Raw genomic sequence first — 18,440 nt, forward strand, 5'->3', positions numbered from 1 at the left:
AAGTATTACCATCTATGTATATGCTGGTATGCTAGAAATTGGATTACATAATTGCTGTAATTATAAGTATTGAACTGTCGTTTTAAAGTGTTTCTAGCTTTTTATTGTGTTTCAGGATTTCAGATTTTGTTTTTTAAATAATTTATTCACATTGAACTTGGGATATGTATTTTGTAATGTGTCACATGTTGTTAAATCTGTGACTCATTGTCATATGAGTAGTTTTGATGGTATTCGCACCATTATCATTGAGAATTGTCTTTCGCTCGATTTCTGCTCCTTCACGTGGCACTTGCACATTTTTTATTCATGTGCATGAAAGATGAAATGTTTTTGCTCACTGTCTTGTCATATGAATATGAAACATTCATCTACAATGTAAATCTTCAGTATCTGAGGTGCTCAGGTACAGTAGGGAGTTGTGCCTTCATGCCACCGTGAGGTTTTCTTCCATTTTCCAGCTTATTTCATCAGTGAGTGACACTTTGCAAAAGGCATCTTGAAAGAACAGCAGGCACACTGAATAATTTACAAAAAAAACAAAAAAAAAACAGCAAACGACGTAGATTGTGTAGAAACATTTTTTCTTACAAATTGATACAAATACACCAGATACAGATACAAAAACATTAACTGCTGAGTGCTCACCATGTGTTTTTCAGCATTAAATTGCACCTCATTGGCAGAAGACACACTAATGAATACAAACATGCAACAGTAACAAATATCTATCAGATGGAATGCACACAAAACACCAAAGGGCTGCTTGTGGAAACAGAGAAACACATTTTTCTTGTGTCTTTTTCAGAGGAGTGAGAGAAAAAGGAAAAAGGGAGAGAAAGGAGGAGAAAGATTTAGCTAAAAAATGGTTACCGCACTTTTTTTTTTTTTTAATAATTATTTCTTAACTGTGACAAGCTCCTGAGACCTTTTGTAGAGGAAGCATATCAGTTCAAGTGAAAAATCTCATCCATGTCTGCACTCAGAAGGGTAGTAATGGTTATTTTACAGGTGGTCTGGGAGAGGGAAGGACGTGCCTCAATAAGAGCGCTGTGTGTGTCGAGACTTCTCACACAGCCTTGCGGTGGTACTCTGGGGGGGCGACCTCGTAGTCAGTGGCACTGAAAAGGGTGGATGAATTCTTTACCAGGTACCTGAGGAAAATGTTGGATTGATTGTCATTGTGGATTGGGAGGAATGGTTGTTGCAACTTTCACAACATGATCGGACAATTTGTCTCTCAACAGTACTCGTGTCCAGCTTGCCATACAATTACCAACAAATGTACAAAATGTAAAAAGTAATTTTCAGATCAAGATAAGATAGTGAAAGCTTTCTGGCTCCGGAGGTGATTTGCACTCATAAGAATGGAAAGTTATCACACAGCCTAAGGTTTGTCTGGATAAACATTAAATGTGACAAGATAAGGGAATGCTTAGCAGGAAATTCAGGATTTGTTTGCTAAAGGCACAAAGCGATCCACCAGGCAGTGGACCGTTAGAAAACAGATAAATTCTGCTTTAAACATATAATTACATGTTTTTATTTTATTTTATATGGAATAACAAACTTGTAGAAAGTTGATACCACACAAACTGACTTTGCTAATATTCAATGATGCAAGTTGTGGCTGGAAGGTCTTACAGCCACCGAAAAATTTTTAGTCCCACGATGGCTGCCGCCTAACAATCTTACAACCAGAAAACAGCTGACATACTGTATTTTCACGACAATTGTATTACTTGAGCTCTACTATCTACTCCTGCATCAACAGATAAAACTTTTGCTCAGTTTCTCAATATGAGAAAACTTTTGACAGTTCATGTCCAGAAGGTGGATTTAATAGTAGCTTAGATACATTTCCAGCATTTGTTTCATACTAACATAAATTAGATGGGGTTGTTATCAGCATGCCGACACTTAAGGATATTGTCCGCTCTTTGTCTTTGGCCCTGTTCACACCTGGCATTACAATGTGTCTTGGGTGATCTGATCAGAAGTGGACAGCAGATTCAGAAAATCTCAGACTGTTTGCTTGTTTTGTCTGACTCAACAGAACAATGTATAGAAAAGGAAAGCTGCAGTAACAGATGATGTTTTTCAATGTATTTAAATAGCAGCGTGTGTAGAGACATTCTGATCATTAATGTTAAATATGTCTGGTATAATAAGCCGCAGCCTTCCCTCACATTTATTAACATGGATCTCTACAAAGGTTTGTTATTCCTGCTTTTGTACAGCTGATGTGTCTCTTGTTCATTAACTGTACGGCTGATAATGGTCACAAAGAAAGCCATGCTGGCATACAAGACAGGGTAATTATTGAAGAAAAGGGGACCGTGGCAATCCAGGTGCTTTTTTCTCTCTTGCCATTATATCATTTCTAAGGGCTGCAACTAATGATTATTCTCATTATAGATTGTTTTGTCTATATAACTTATAACTGATATAACTTCTCTGAGACCACGGTGACGTCTTCAAATGTCTTGTTTTGTCCGACCAACAGACCAAAATCCAAAAGATATTTAGTTTACTGTCATGTATGACACTGTCTTCATATCCTCACATCTGAGAAGCTGCAACAAGCTAATAATCGGCATTTTTCTTAAAAAATGACCAAAATGATTATTTGATTATTGAAAATAATTGATTTCTCTGTCAATCAACTTATTTATTAATCAACTAATTGTTGCAGCTCTAAGCATTTCATTTTTCATTGTTTCTAATACTGTATAAACCATGTCATGTATTATCATATACATATTGTATAATGAACTATTCCTAAATGTCATGTTATGTCAGCATTCAACTACTTGAGAAACATGCAGTGCTGTTTGAATAGGCACAGAGACTGTCTTTGTTTTTATTTTACATAATTTATCAAAAAGAATCAAACATCACACATAAATCATATGTGAAAGTACCCAAATGTTTGATCTATCTGTCACAAAATGTTGTTGAGCGTACAGTCACTCTCGGCAACAATATTTTCCAAAGCAGAAAATCGATTTCATGGCTTATGTTTTGGGGATTTGCAACAAGCCTGGCTGCACTAATATGAATGTGGATGTAACATGACATTTGAGAATCAGCCAAACATGACGTGAAGTCTCTGGTGGTGTGATGGGAGTCAAACCTTACTTGAGGAAATCTTGGAGGTAACTGAGCAGCAAAGCCAGACTCTTCTCATCCAGTGGAGTGTAGGCCAGCATGGCTCCAATACGAACTGTCAGGAGGGGGGGGGGGACAACATATGTGAGGAATAATGCAGAAGGACAACAGAAGATATCTAAGATCATTTTTTTAGATGCCATACACACATTTTTTACATAAAGAAAAGTTCATGAGATCAGTTATTTGGGGAAATACATTTAGTAAATAACATAGCATACTTCTATGTAGATTGATTAATCATTTGGGTGGGTGTGGCTCAGGAGGTAGAGTGGGTCGTCCACTCATCAGAGGGTCACTGGTTCAATCCCTGGCTCCTCCAGTCCACATGTTTGTGTCCTTGGACAAGATACTGAACCCCAAATTGCTCCCAATAGCTGTGCCATCAGTGTGTGAGTGTGTGAGTGTGTGTGTGTCAATGGGTGAGTAAGCATTAGAAAAATTGTACAAGCACTACATCGCTCCTGATGAGCAGTTTGGCACCTTGCGTGGCACTGGCAGCCTCTGCCATCAGTGTATGAATGTGTGTGTGAACTGGTGAAGGTTGGCATGTGTTGTAAAGCGCTTTGAGTGGTTGGTAGACTAGAAAAGTGCTACATAAATGCAGTCCATTTAACATTCATTTAAGCCATTTTTAAAGCAAAAAGGCAAAACATTCCCCCAGTGCAGCTTGTCATTTGTGAGGTTTTATGTGATGGTAAATATATTTGAATTTTGGACTGTTGGTTGAATGAAACAAGCAATAAAAATGATGACATCACCATGGGCTTTAGGAAAATGTGTCAGACGATTTTGGTTGACCGAACGATTGATCGAGAAAATGATAGTCTAATTAATTGATAATGAAAATAGTCGCAGCCCTTCTTCTGTGTGAATCTGCTGTCTTAATAATTAAAGTTAGAATTTAGACATTAGAATTTGAAACAACCGAGGCAGCCTGATAATACTGTTTATAAATCTTTGGTTTTAAGGAAAAAGCTTTTGCTTTACAAAAGAATTAACGACTACTGACATAAGATGAAAATATTACAATTAAAGCTTTTGGTGAGTACTTAGGCTGGGTAATAACCAGATAAGAATGTCTGTTTTTGGCTAATACACGATATTAATTAATTAAACAAAAGGTACTCTGTCACATCGATGCACAAATCATGTAAATATTACAATAAAGGAGTCCTGGTCATTGATTTGCAACACTGCCTACACACATCTATTACAAGCAGAGATATCAAAGGGATGCCTATCACTGTAAAAAATAGTACAGCAACTACAACTTTGTATTTTTACAGTATATATTGTAATAGTGTCATTTGACATGTCCAACCCCAAAATTTGTCACTTCCTGCACATAAGATATAAAGAAGAGTCATTATAATACAGTGTGATTGTTAAGTTTGAAATGTTAAACCTAATGAGGTATAAAAGGAAAATGTTAAACATTTAATGCGAGGATAACGTCTTCCTTTTGAGTGTTTCCTAACTGTTCAAGTTTCTTAATTGTTTATAACAGATCAATTATTAAATCCATGGTGTCACAATCAAACCTGTTTTCATTATGCATCAAGCTGCACATGATAAAAAATTATTGCTATGATGAAAACATAACAAGTTCACAGGACAGTTTTCCATAATTTTGGATTGACTGTTATGTTATGTTATGCTTGACTGTTGATTTGTGAAGTAAGAGGTGTTCATTAAGATCAGTAATTAAATGAGATTAGTCATCTTAAACACCCTGCTGAGACGTCTCAGTAGACTCTTAAGTGCGATATGTTAAATCTCACTTCAGTAAAACCAAAACGATTGCAATTATCAATTAAAAGAGGATGTTAATATCAGTAAAAAGGGGTCAAAGTAAATGACACACTGCTAGCTGACCTGGTTATTACTGAAGGTTTATATTTATCTTATTTCTACATGGAGAAGAGAAAATAGCTGTGCACATAAAATGCTTCTTATTGCTAATATGGTGTTGTTATATATTAAATAATAGTGCTAAAAGCATCATTTTTTAAAAATGTAAGTGTGTAATCTCTGATACCAACCAACAACAACAATACTATCAACAATATTGGTAAGATAACTGAACTTAGGATTCATTTGCTGTTTAGACTGTATGAAAAATGTGAACTTGATATATTCAAGTTGCTGAGCTTCAGTCTGCTACATACTTTTCAACTTAGAAATGCCAAACAACAACCTTGAAAGTGAGCTGACTATTTCAATGGAGGTTTGGAAACTTGCCTAAACGTAGCCTCTATAGTGTTCAAGCTTCTGTAAAGAACATTTCACATTTTCAATGCCTGAGTCTTTCAAACAGACACAGACAACAACAACAAAACTGCAGCATGTAATTCACTCCCACAAATTATGGTACAAACAGGAACTTTACAAAACAATCGATTCAGTAACGCAATTCAAGGTGATGTTTTAGTGGTTGCCTGACTCTGTGGCTGTCTATTGTATATACAGTATCAGTGAAAGGTTTGGATGCACTTTCTCATTCAGGTGAATGGTAAGTGCGTCCAAACTTTTTGTCTATATCTGTGTGTGGGTGTGCATGTGTGTTTCATTGTGTGTCCAGGGTCCCTACCAAATAGGCGCAGCAAGTGCGGTGCTCCGTACACCTGGGACATCGGCATATCTGGGTGTTCAGCCAAGATCTCAGCGTACTGCGGCCTCTCAAACTTGTAAAGCAGCTGAGTACCCAGCATGACGTTGAAGTACTCCCGAATCCCCGCCACCACTTCGTTTACTGCATATTCCCTGAGCGGACGGAGGGAGAAAAGTCATGTATTTCTCTAGAGAGAGCTTCCATGAAGATTGCAGAGACAGAAACTTTAAAGAAAAGAAATTAATAAATTATACAGATTTGAAACAAAAGATTGGTGATCCATCCAAGCTAACATCATGCCTAGGTTTATCTGTATCAAAGTTATGTTTTCACTGTGCTGTGATGCAATTTAAACATTTGAAAGTCTGCCTGTCTGGTGTGTTTAACTGCTGAGTAAGACATTTAGAAATCTTACTTAGCAGAGACTTGAGACTCTGCAGATGTACAGGAATAAATTCACAAACTATGTTGTTAAATCAGACCCAGAAGGAATACAATAAAAACTCAAGGATGTTGCCAAAATAATAATAATGTGAATTTCATTACTTTTATTATTAATTCCTTAAAAACTTAATAAAAATGAGTCCTGCTAACTTTAAAGAAAGACATTATTTATCTGATTTTTCAGAGAGCACATGAATGCACCAGTCTCACAAACATATTCAACTGGGTGTGATTTTCATTGCACGCTGTTCCATCTCAAGCAAGAATCAAGTCTCAGCAAATTGATTTTCATAATCTTCTGAAATGAATAGAATCTCTTAGTATTACAGGAAGAGAGGAAAAACACATCTACACAAAAGTGGCAGGAAAAGCATAAATGATTTTCTGTAAATGGGCTAAAAACATGGAAAAAAAGATAATCTAAATACTTTGATAATGTGCATCACTGTCATGCTGGGTAAATTACACAAGATTGTACACAAACTGCTTATAATGCTTTCCATCAAGGGAAGCTCAGGACACTAATGGAGAAGGATGCATGAACATAATAGCAAACATTATGAGATGGTCACACAATGTGATGCTGAACTAATTTTCACAGTGTACCCACGTTTCTCTGCTTTTACATAGTTTGAAAGAAGTTAGAGGGTGTTTATTCTTACTTGTTGTCCGAGTTTCCTTTTGATTTCTTATAGTTTGCATAGTCCTCCAAGACGGTCTCTACATTCTTCTTAGCAGGCAGATGAAATAACTGTAAGCAACAGAAAATTCTCCTCGTTATCCGACACTTTCATTTAGTCACCAAATCAGTCACAAACAAGTGTAATCAACTTTTTTTCTTTTTATCCCAGCTACTCGCCAAGATCAACAGATCCACACACAGTTGATGGGAAAGAAAGAAAAAATAATGTTAATCACAAAGCTAAAACAATGAAAGGCTGTAAGCTTAGAAAAGCATGTGTGGAATTGTTAATAAATAGCTATAAATACCTAAACAACAACCTAGAAAGATACACAAAGTGTAATGAGGCCGTACAAGCATAAAAAGCATTTAACAAAACACCCCTAAGAGAAACTGATAAGTCGGACAGCAGACAACAACGTCCTGAGAGCAGCAATGACAATTCACCAGCTAAATGTACTCCGGTAGGTTCAATATGCTCATGATTTAATGGTCACAAAAAAGAACTCAGATCTTTGTGTTTAACTCCAATAATCTCTGAACAGATCTGGTTTCTGTCTCTCTCTGTCAGACTGTAAAATCAGCAAATGAAAGAAAAGGTCAAGAGTCTCTCAGTAAAAGATTAATAATCATCTACAAGTATATAATTTTCTAATTAATTGTGATATTTACTGTCAATGCTAAATTGTATACAGCATATGTTTAAGTACTGTTCTGACATTTGCTGCCTTTGATGTATGACTTGCTACTTGCACCTATTGCAGGGGATTTTTCATGGCAGCACGTGTTTCTGATGCAGTCAGTTATGTTATTTTTTTGTGTTCAATGTCATCTCGACCTTTCACAGAGTTATATTATCACAATTGGTATAATTTTAAAGTAAACTGCGCCATTGGCAGACTATCAGGAGCAGAACAGATCCTATTTCTTTTTCTTAAATGAGACAAAATATGAGACAAAGAGATCTGAGTAGATTAATTTCCTGTCAAAAATGATGAGAGTTAATATTGGTTCACTCCCGGGTTCATTTCAGATTAATTAAGTCTAAAGATAATTGTTACATTAGTTACAGGTATTTCCATCCTTCAATTTATCACTGGTAACTGGTAAAGCAAGATGTACATATGAATTTTTAAAATAGAGTAAAGCTAACTTTATATCCTCCACATCTCACCAGAGCTGAAGTAAACAGACAGCAAACACATGAACTTGTTATAGTCTGTCTGTGTGTTTGTGTGTGTGAGATTGTGTGTATTCACCTGTTTCTGTCGGGTGATGAGGTCCCAGTCGTCCACCAGCCAGGGTTTCAGCTCTTCAGGGATCTTCACCTTCACCTCCACACGGTTGGTGAACATCTCCTCCTGCGGACACACACACACACACACACACACACACACACACAAATATATATTATAATTTCTTGTTATTTTGTTCAGAAAAAAAAAAAATTTTTGTTAATTATTCCAGTTATTGTATGACAAGAAAGGCTCAAATTAAAATCAGAGGAAAGCACAAAGAATAGTACAGAGTTCAGTATAATTCACTTTATGTACAATTTTAAAAATTCCAGCTGCAGTTGCAATAATTTAAATGCAAATTTTTTTTATCATATTTACATTTTCTTGATATAACTGAATTATATCTTGAACTATGAAATAATACAGTTGCAATGCATATTGGTGAATGCAATCTAAATTTGTCTAAATAAAGCGTGTTTCTTTCTAAACAGTAATCTTCCAGTATTCCACACTGCTGAACACCGGCAGCAGGACTTACAGAAGAGAACAATACTGCTGCAAGCCTTCACCTTCAAACGTTCAGGTTTTTAATGACGTACGTACTATTACCTTTTGTTGACACTGTGGTTTGTGTGCAGGTCATAATTATTTCTATTTTTGTGTCTATTGTAGAGCATGCTGTGGGAACACTAGAAAGAATGCTGTGGTCAAAGGGTCCCAGCAATCACTTACTGTGACAGCAGTTACATTCATGAATGAATAAACCTCCTCCTCAAACAACTTGAAATGAGAAAGAACAGGGACATTTTTCAAAACCTTAAGGGCATGTTTACCCTTGAATCTCATTGTTGTTCCCTCTCTGCCCACACCTCAGGGAGGTACATCAGTCTGGACTGTATGTGCTGTGGTTTCAGTTCATAACTGTCTAGAAGCTCAGTGGCCAAAATGTCTCCTTAAAACAAGGTGATCAAAGTTGTACGTCTTTTTCCAAATTGAGCACATGATAAATGCCTTGCTATGATTGTTTAAGCTATATGATCAGGTAAACATGTTTTCATGTGGGTCCACAGAGTTACTGATAACTGATGATACATACACTCTCCACAGTGGGATCAACCCGCGCCCTCTTCTTCCGTGGTCCCTGGGGCGTTTCTCCACTGCTAGTACCTTCACCCGGCCCTGGGTCTAAACAAGACATCCATTACAGCTTTACACATTAAGTAGATATAAGATTAGTGGTTTTATTATGAAAAGCACCTTCTTGTACTGAACAGATCCATGAGACGTTCCCCATATGGAACAGTGCTTTTAGGCCTAATGAATGAGCAGGTAAACAAAAAATTGTTATGTAGCCTGTATTTTTAGCTGCAAAATTATTAGAACAGATTAAGATGATATAATATATTCAGAGTGGCTCATAACTACTCTACACAGTGGAGAACATGATAGATAAAAGGCTAAATATGAAAAGTAGTTAATCTCAATATAATATACTTGATTGAATTTTGATTGTGTTGCTGAAATATCGTCACGTGAGTACAAAAAGGGTTGTATATAGTGTTACATGTCCATCTGCTGTGTATAAAATATGTTGGAAAGAAGTTCTTAGATATTTTGGAAATAGTTAAAATCACAAACATACATTTAGTTTTAATATTTTAGATGTTATGGTGCCATTTTGATTGTGGAAACACCTCAAACTGCATTTTAAGGCAATTTTGGGTTTAATGATTTTGGACAAATACATAGAATTTACTTGACTTAAAGCTGTTAATGACTATCATGTCATGTAGGAAACATTTCACTTACTCTTCTGTTTTGCCTTTTTCACTTTCCTAGAATCCAAAGACAAAAGCAGCATTATAAGTGACAGTATGATATAACAGCTGTGTTACATTGCTTCACTCAACATACAGTCAACTTACTGGATCAGATAAAATATGTCAGATTATTAGAGGTGAGAAATCAAGGTAGATACTTACAGATCAACATTTTTCTGCTGCACAGCAGCAATCTTTTTGCTTGGTGCTAAACCCCTCATCTTTCCCTCAACATAATGGTCCCTGTGGAAGAAAAAAGGAAAAAACAATAAATGAATAACTATTGAAAAGTGTTTTACTGATATTTGACTATATAATTGTAGGTCAAATGTTAATTGACATTTATTTTGAGTAAATGTTACAGCTTTTTGGGGCAAAAACTGGCTTACAAAACATGTAATATCAGTTTTTTTTCCCACACAGTAACAGATGTCTCACAAAAGTGCTCTGTGCCCTCTGTGCACAATAGAGGAAACTTACTGATTGGCCTTTTGAAGCTCTTTTTGTTTCGCAAGGTTGCTGTCCACATATTTGAGAACTCTGCTTTCAGGAACCCATTCATCCCAGCTGTGAAAGAAAAATATCAAAAACCTTGAAACTTCCATCACAATGACAATATAAGAGTCCTCACTGATGTCACTCAGACCACAAAGAAAATGAGTACAAGAAGAGAACTGAGGTGAGTACAGACATAAATGGTATAAAAAACCATGCAGCTCACTTTTTGTTCCATCCGCTGTAATGAATGAAGTATTTAATCTGCTTATCCTTTATGTTGATCTTTACACACTGCAAAACAAGAGAACACACAAGCCTGTGTTGACGGCAATGTGCATTATTTACTAATAATAGACTAATTAACACAGAAATAGTGTTGAAACAAACCTTTGCCTCATAGAGCAATGGCCCATGAAAGCACAGGACTCTTTCACCTGGAAGGAGAGAGAAGCAGTGTGAGAACTGAGAGGAAAAACACCCCCCAAAACACAAAATTACCACCATACTGGATCCCAGTTTCGACATGATAACTGGTTTAACTGCCCTGAAGGTCTTTAGCGTCATTTTGAACTGATAGATTTAGGGCTGATATGGTTTCAGCGCCTCTTTTGTGTGCCAGTGAGCTCATACATAGCTAGCTCAGCCGTTAGCCTAACGTCAACGTATCCTGTGTACATTTAGCTTCATTTAAGGGGGGTTTCTGTAATACAAGTCAATTTTGTGTATGTTTTAACTGAATTGCCCACATAAAGTGGCTTTAATAAATGCTGTGGAGCCCTGTCTCCCTCCCTGGAGACCACTATTGTCCAGCTACAGCAGCAACAACAACAAACCCGCCCCCCTCGAGACGCTCACAGGGATTCATCCGTCTTATTTTTCTGTACCGACCTTCTTGAAATTTAGGTTTAGGGTCCTGTTTTGGCGCCATTCACAGACTCAACTGATCGGATCTCTGAATGATCAAATTCTTGCATTGCCAAAGTCCATTTCTTCCAGGCGCAAACACCTCCGACATTGGAGCCAAAGAGAAGAAGCCGAGAATGGCCTGTATGCTGCGGGGTCACATGACCGCTGTAACGGCTGCTGGAGCCTTTGGGGGCGTTCAGGTGCTCCTCTAGAAACTCGGAAAAAAGAAAAATAACCATCGTACAAATTGTGACCATTTACAGGCAAAGCTTAAGAAATGTAAATGCCCTCCTGCGCTAGATTCGTGCTGTGCCAAAATATTTACATCCTAAAAAGGAGTTTCAATTATGTCATCAGATTTCTTTTTTAACAAATATACAAAAATGCAGGCCTAAGCTAAATGAGATTTTGTTTGCTTTAACATTTTGAAATCTATCAGCTGGTAATAGTTCACAGTTAAAGGATAGGTTCACAGTTTTTCAAGTCTGTCTTAAAACAACAGTCAGGTACCCAGATGGAGACTGAAACATGTTTTTCTTGCTGTAATAATTTCTTCCGTTCATACTGACTGCTAGAGGATCCCCTCCAAGTGCGCTTACACTGTAAGTGATGGGGGACAAAATCCACTGTACTTGTTTTGTTGAAAAATTTACTTAAAAGTTTATCTAATGCTACTATGATGCTACGAGTTCAAGTGAATATCTTCCAAGGTTATTTTGTTTTTTATGTAAAATTTCCTCTTTGTGTTTCTTCACATAGTGCTTTGTTGAGCTGTGGTGGAAGTATAGTCACAAAAAGAGGGTCTTTGGTACTGAAAAGACTAATGTTGACAGATATTCACTTGATTTGATAAATTTGGATGGTTGAAGCTTCTTATTAGATAAAGATAAACTTAAATACTTAAATACATTTTTGCATGGATCAGTTACATTGGAAGCACATTAGGAATGGATCTCTAAATGGCCATTATGAACAGCAGGAATGAAAACCTCAAAAACTGTGGACATCTCTTTTAACAGACAAGTGTAAACAATAACATTAATAATGGCTCCATTCCATTAATTGACCCAGTAAGCCATGTCAGTGAGTGACTGTGCACTTAAATGGATTGTAGCCATCGTGGCAAACAAGTGTCTGCTTACAACAGACACAGAGCAACATTATCATCACACTGGAGTTTGTGTTTTAGCCTGATAATAAGACTTAACTGCCATTTTGTTTTCACTTCAGAAGGAGGTCTGGAACCATGATGGTCATATTTCTGCCTACTAGGCAAATTCACATCATGTATTAACTTTTCTTTTCAGAATCTGAATCAGAATCAACTTTATTGGCCAAGTATGTTTACACATACAAAGAATTTGACTTTACAGCAGTGGACAGTACATTAACCAAGTACTGTACTTAAGTACAATTTTGAGGTACTTGTACTTTGAGTGTTTCCATTTTATTCTACTTTATACTTCCACTCCACAACATTTCAGAGGGAAATATTTTACTTTCTATTCCACTACATTTATCTGACAACTTTAGTTACTTTGACTATTTGAAACATTCAATAATATAACAAGCTTTTCGAATACAACACATTGTTAAATATGAAACCAGTGGTTTCCAAACTTTTTGGCTTTTGACGTTTTACAAAAAGCAGTGTGTAGACATTTCAGATGTCTATGAGTTGTTAACAGTGATTTTCCCTCTAAACTTCTCACATGGTCTCATTTCAATAAATGTTAAAATGATCCAATATTTCACCAAAAATCAAAGATTAGAGAAAAAGTCCAAACACCGAAAACAAATTTGTATATCAGAACTTTGTTTTTTCTTCTTTCCTCTCCCATTAATCATCTCATGACCCCTCAGACTTATCTGGTGACCCTTTGGAGGGGGCCGACCTCTAGGTTGGGAACCACTGGACTAAACTAATTAACTGTATATAAAGTAGTTCAAACTAGCTCCACCTGAAGCAGCTACAACAATAACATGCTGCTTACATGGACAACAACATACAATGTCTATATACAGGTAAACCATTTTTAAAAAATGTAAACAGGAAACAAAAATCGTGCAAAAGTGTGGAAGAGTGCAATGAGAGCTGTAAAAAGTGAGCCAGTTATTTAAGTTCTGTTAGGTCTCCACCAACTCCAGACAGAAATATATGTCTCTCTAGCTGCTGGACGTTTGACTCTCTTCATCAACTAGTCACTAACTTTGTCTGCTACTTTGCAGGAGAGCGTACACTGGTTTTATCAGCACTTATTGACTGAAAACAGTTGCCTGCTTCTGTAAGAGACAGGGCTGGTGAGAGCAGTGAGATTGAAATATAAGTAACAGTACATATGCCATAAAACCAAAACAATTACATAAAAGAGGCTAAAAAGTTTAGTGATAATTCTATGTGGGTTCATCACCTCTAAAAAGAGGCCGTTAATATTACATGTAGTCATTTGATATAGTACTACCATAAAATATTGATTAATGGGGCTTTAAAATTGAATATGGCTTCATCATTTCTTAATGAATGCACCCTTTAATATAAATTCAGAGTCACTTAAATCAATTTTATGCCTCAGTTTTGTTTTTTTTTACACATTGCATACTGTATTTTGGCTGCTTAAATATATCTTTAGTTAGAAGGCTAAATCCATCATTGATGTAAAGAGCACGGTGATGAGTAAACAGGTCAAATTCAGGAGTTTCATCCTTTAAAGTTGGCTTCAGTGAAACAGTGAAAGGGATCTTGTTTCCTATTATAGCTGAGTTGTTCATTGCCTTTTCCAGAAAGTTTCCAAGATCTGCAACAGCCGTGTAGCTTCAGTAAATGTAAATAGTTTGTTGAGCAACACACTCAAAAAAGATGACATTTTTGTGGAGTCACCACAAAAAGGGTTTCTCAGCCTTTTCTGGTCTGTGACCATGTTTTAGGTCACAAATTTCTCATGAACTCAGAACTTAGAGTTTTCATATTGTCATGTGAATTTGAGCACGACAAATCCAAATGTTCCAATCAAATGATTATATCATTATAGTTGACACCTCACCTTAAGTCCAAACCACTGGTTTACTCATCTCTTCTTTAAGGAAAAGCAGTCAATAATGGCTCAGAAGATTGAGGGGTTTAATCTACTGTGATGATATATGAACAAAATACTGAAAATGTCATTGAGTCCCAACCAGCTTCAACGTCCCCTTACCTCCCCAGAGTGCAGTTTCATAGTAAATTCCCCTTTAAGATCAATAAACATTTTTTTCAGCCTTTCAAAATATGTATCTGTTGCTGGGTAGGAAAAGTAAGTTAAAATGGAAAAGCACAGTTATAAATGAGGGAAAGCATGAGAACAGGCAGGGAACCATTATACAATGTCAAAAATATATTCAAGGCATTTCTTAAATGGGTGCCACTTTCAAATCCTACTTTTCAAAGTGAGTAACACATGACCTACTAACAAGCATAAAAACCTGCAAAAGTGTGTGGTATGGTGCATTATTGTGTATATCATATAAGTTTATATGGAGTAAATAAATAAATAGAAAAAAAAAGAATACTGTTTATCAGTTATAGTAATGTCAGGGAGAGTAGCAGGAGATGGATCCAAATGCAAGTCACAGGCAGTATGAACTGAAGAATAACTATTTTAGTTTGAGTGCAGGCAAAGAAAAACTGAGCATAGAACAAGGATCGAACAACACTAAACTGAAAACCAGGACTTGGAATACTAACTGAACTAATGACAACAGGTAGCAAGACACAAGGGCAGGCTGGTAGTTGATTGGCTGGGGAAGACACAGGGAGCAGGGCAGGGCTGTGAGGGGAACAGCAGGCTGAGGAGGAGTACATTAACACAGGAGGCAACCCAGAAAACACAATAAGTAGGCTCAAGAAAGTCTAAAATGTCAGCAGGCCAAATGCAACCACAAAAATAATCTGTTCAATAAAGAAACATTTTCATTCTTAACCAGGTGAAGACAAAAGTATTACAGTTTACAGTTCTGTTAGCTCTTCCAATGGAGCAGATGTATACGAACTAGGCAGTTAAATGTCTGGACAAAAGGTTTAATACAATGAGCAACAGTATCTCAAGTGGTCTTTTCATATAATCTGCAGCCCATGCCCAGCTCTTATCTGTCCATCTCCCACTCAGTCCAACAAACAAGAGTCTGAGGGTATCTGGTGGATTGGTGGATAATGGCAACCATGGAACATAGAGCCAGATTGGGACAGAACCATGACAGTATTGGATGGTATGGATTTCAGACTTCCCACCAAGCCAATCAGGAACACAAGCAGGGTCGGTGGAGGGCGTCCAGAGGAGGGATTTAGGGACAAGTGTCCTAAGGGTATAACAAGGGTGGAGCATGAGACCTCAGGCAGGTGGCCTGGGGCTGGACAGATGGGTGAAGTCACTTGGGGGGGGGGGGACTGGAAGGCAGGACAGATGGCTGATGTCACTCCGGAGGGCGACCAGATGTATGGAGTTGCTCTGGAGGCCAGCAACAAAGGCTGGGCTGCTCTAGAGGTTGGCAACGAAGCTCTGGGAGGAGGCCGGTGGAAACAGCCAACTGCTGAAGGTCTGGGAGGAGATCAGAAGAGACGGCCAGTGTGGCTGGCAGCTGGTAGTCCGGCAGGTGAGGTAAACAAGAGGCTGCTAATGCACAATCATGGGAGACAGCTACAGCTCAGTAATAGGACATTGCTGCAGCTCAGGGATGGGGGGCTGCTGCGGCTCAGCAGAAATGGGGAGCTGCTGCAGCCAAACAGGAACAGAAGATTGCTGCAGCTCAGCAGGGACAGGGGATGCAGGAAACAGGACCGCAGGGAATACTGCAGGGGATCCTGGTAAGGGGCATAGCAGATCAGGTGCAAGACATACAGGAAGGGTAACAGCCAGAACCAAAACAGGATCAGCGGTGTAAGTGTTCACAATCTCTTAAAGATTAGGCAGAAGTTCAAGCATGGAGTATCAGAGAAAAAGCTGCATTCTTCTGCTTAATGTTGTAAGTCTCATGGCAGTAGGCAGAGAATCGCTCCACAGCATACAAAACTTTCACCTCAGCATTCTACCTTCCTCTACCTTCAGCATGTCTGCTGGGACCACGTCTAGCCAGTTCATATTGACAGTGTCCATGGGAACTGGGGCTAGACTTGGAGCGGCATGATCAGACAGGAGGCTAGCAGACTCAGGTGCAGGCTGAAGTGCAGAGGAGGCTGGAGTGACAAGCTCGGGGGAAGCAGGATAGCTTGCTGTTGGGGGCTAACAGGCTTGGAGGCTGGATGGCAATCATGCTGGTGGCTAACATGTTGGTGACTAACATGCTGCCAGTTAGCTGTCTGGGAAACAGGGAGATATGCACCAGTCCTCTACCCACTCAGGTAGCAAATTCTTTAACCAAGGCCTTGAATAAACTTCCTGGCATGCCAACAATAAAAATGCCTCTCTGTCCTCACTACTGGAGGTGCACTTGAAGTAATTGCAAAGGCAAAGCAGGAAATGTACCCATATGCAGGTCCCAGGCAGTGTGAACTGAAGAATAACTTATTTAATTGTAGCTTAAGTGCTGGCAAAGAAAAACTGAACAAAACTGAACAATGCAGACTGAACAAAGCAGATCAGAACAAGGATCCAACAACATTAAACTGAAAACCAGGACTTAAATACAAACTCAACTAATGAAACTACAAGGAACATGTGGCAAGACACAAGGGCGGGCTGGGAGTTGATTGGCTGGAGGAAGACACAAATTTAGGTTTTATGTCCATAGTTATTATGTATTCCCCTGCAAAAATAATTAAAGAAATTCTTGTATATCTGTCCAAAACCTACTTGACCAGGGGAAATCATAAAACATCTACAGGACACACAGCGACTAACGGAGACTCATTTGCTGCGACAGGAATACAAAGTATCATCAGTCAGTTATGAGACAAAAGCAAACACTATTTCTACTAAACAGAGCAAACTAAAACAGCACACACAAGACAGTAATTTCAGCAAAACATTGACAAATATAGCAAACATAAACACAACACAGCTTATAGAAGATAGAGGAAAAGTTGCTCTATACCTGTATGACAATGCCAACAGCTCTTTATATTAAAAGCTATTACAGTGTTCATTGTGAATTTGATGACATTTCTGAGTCCCTGAGTTTCACCTGGAATAATATCAAGGACGAACCCGAGGCGGTCTAAGCAAACCTCTGTTTGTCTTTGTGATGAAAATGATGAAAGTTACAGTTACTTTATCTGTGAAATAACTACATAATATAATGTAAAAGGTTGTCAGCAACATGACTCTGTCTATATTTGCTGTTTTGGGGGGATTTCTGTTCCTTTTGTCATGGTTCATTTTTCTGCACATCTACAATAAGTGTCTCCTTAGCAGTTGTGTACATTTACTCCTTCGGAAGTTTAGTAGGCTACTTTTTACTCCCCTTCATTTATCTGACAACAACTGCTACTACAACCTTTCTGACTAAGATTTTACATTAAAAACATATGATAAGCTTATAAAACACCACATTTTAAAGGAAGAGATTATTATTTTGGTTTTTTTGTGCTTTGTTTTGTTTTGTTCTGTTTTTGCTGCAGGTTAGATGAGAAGATTTATAACACTTTTTTGTTCATATGGTAAATATGAAGCTACTGGTAACAGCTTGGTAGCTTAGTATAGTATAGTGAATATGTTGTTTTTACACTTTAGTTTTGTACAGATTAAACAAACAAGATATATTGTGTTAATTAGTGAGCTTTAGAGGTGTTGGTAGACACATTTAATTACCTTTGCACAGAACCAGGCAAGGTGTTTCCACCTCTTTCCAGTCTTAAGCTCATATTTACTACAGATATGAGACGAGTATTGAGAGTTGAATAAGAAGATTCTCTTGACACTTTTGACAAGAAAGGACATAAGCATTTTTCCCAAAATGTTGAACCATTTCTTTGAGGATTTGGTACTCTGTTGGACTTGTGACCACTTTTCAAAAAGCAGCGCTTACTGGGGCTCAAGGTCACATTTCAGATATCAGTGAGTCAACTGCAGACACGCTTAAGAGTGTTTTCCCCTTCT

General features: G+C 37.7%; 1 protein-coding gene across 1 annotated transcript; it reads right to left on the reverse strand.

Moving 5' to 3' along the window:
• Nucleotides 1-567: 567 nt before the first annotated feature.
• On the reverse strand, nt 568-11,543 carry LOC137179537 (mortality factor 4-like protein 1). The gene is made up of 12 exons (XM_067584297.1): nt 11,356-11,543; nt 10,855-10,901; nt 10,691-10,758; nt 10,450-10,536; nt 10,132-10,212; nt 9,959-9,984; nt 9,246-9,334; nt 8,171-8,272; nt 6,892-6,980; nt 5,765-5,937; nt 3,142-3,226; nt 568-1,154 (listed from the first exon to the last, which is right to left on the reverse strand). Exons 1-12 carry the CDS (start codon nt 11,393-11,395, stop codon nt 1,070-1,072), a joined length of 972 nt encoding a protein of 323 aa, XP_067440398.1. The 5' UTR covers nt 11,396-11,543; the 3' UTR covers nt 568-1,069.
• Between the last annotated feature and the right edge of the window lie 6,897 nt (nt 11,544-18,440).

This window comes from Thunnus thynnus, chromosome 1 (assembly GCF_963924715.1).
Source record: "Thunnus thynnus chromosome 1, fThuThy2.1, whole genome shotgun sequence".
Classification (NCBI taxonomy): domain Eukaryota; kingdom Metazoa; phylum Chordata; class Actinopteri; order Scombriformes; family Scombridae; genus Thunnus; species Thunnus thynnus.

Coding starts and splice junctions, on each gene's coding strand:
- LOC137179537 (XM_067584297.1), bottom strand. CDS start 11,395: ATGGCGCCAAAACAGGACCCTAAACCTAAATTTCAAGAAG. Junction 9,985..10,131: donor CAGCAGAAAAATGTTGATCT/GTAAGTATCTAC, acceptor TTTGGATTCTAG/GAAAGTGAAAAAGGCAAAAC. Junction 3,227..5,764: donor GCACTTGCTGCGCCTATTTG/GTAGGGACCCTG, acceptor CCCTCCTGACAG/TTCGTATTGGAGCCATGCTG.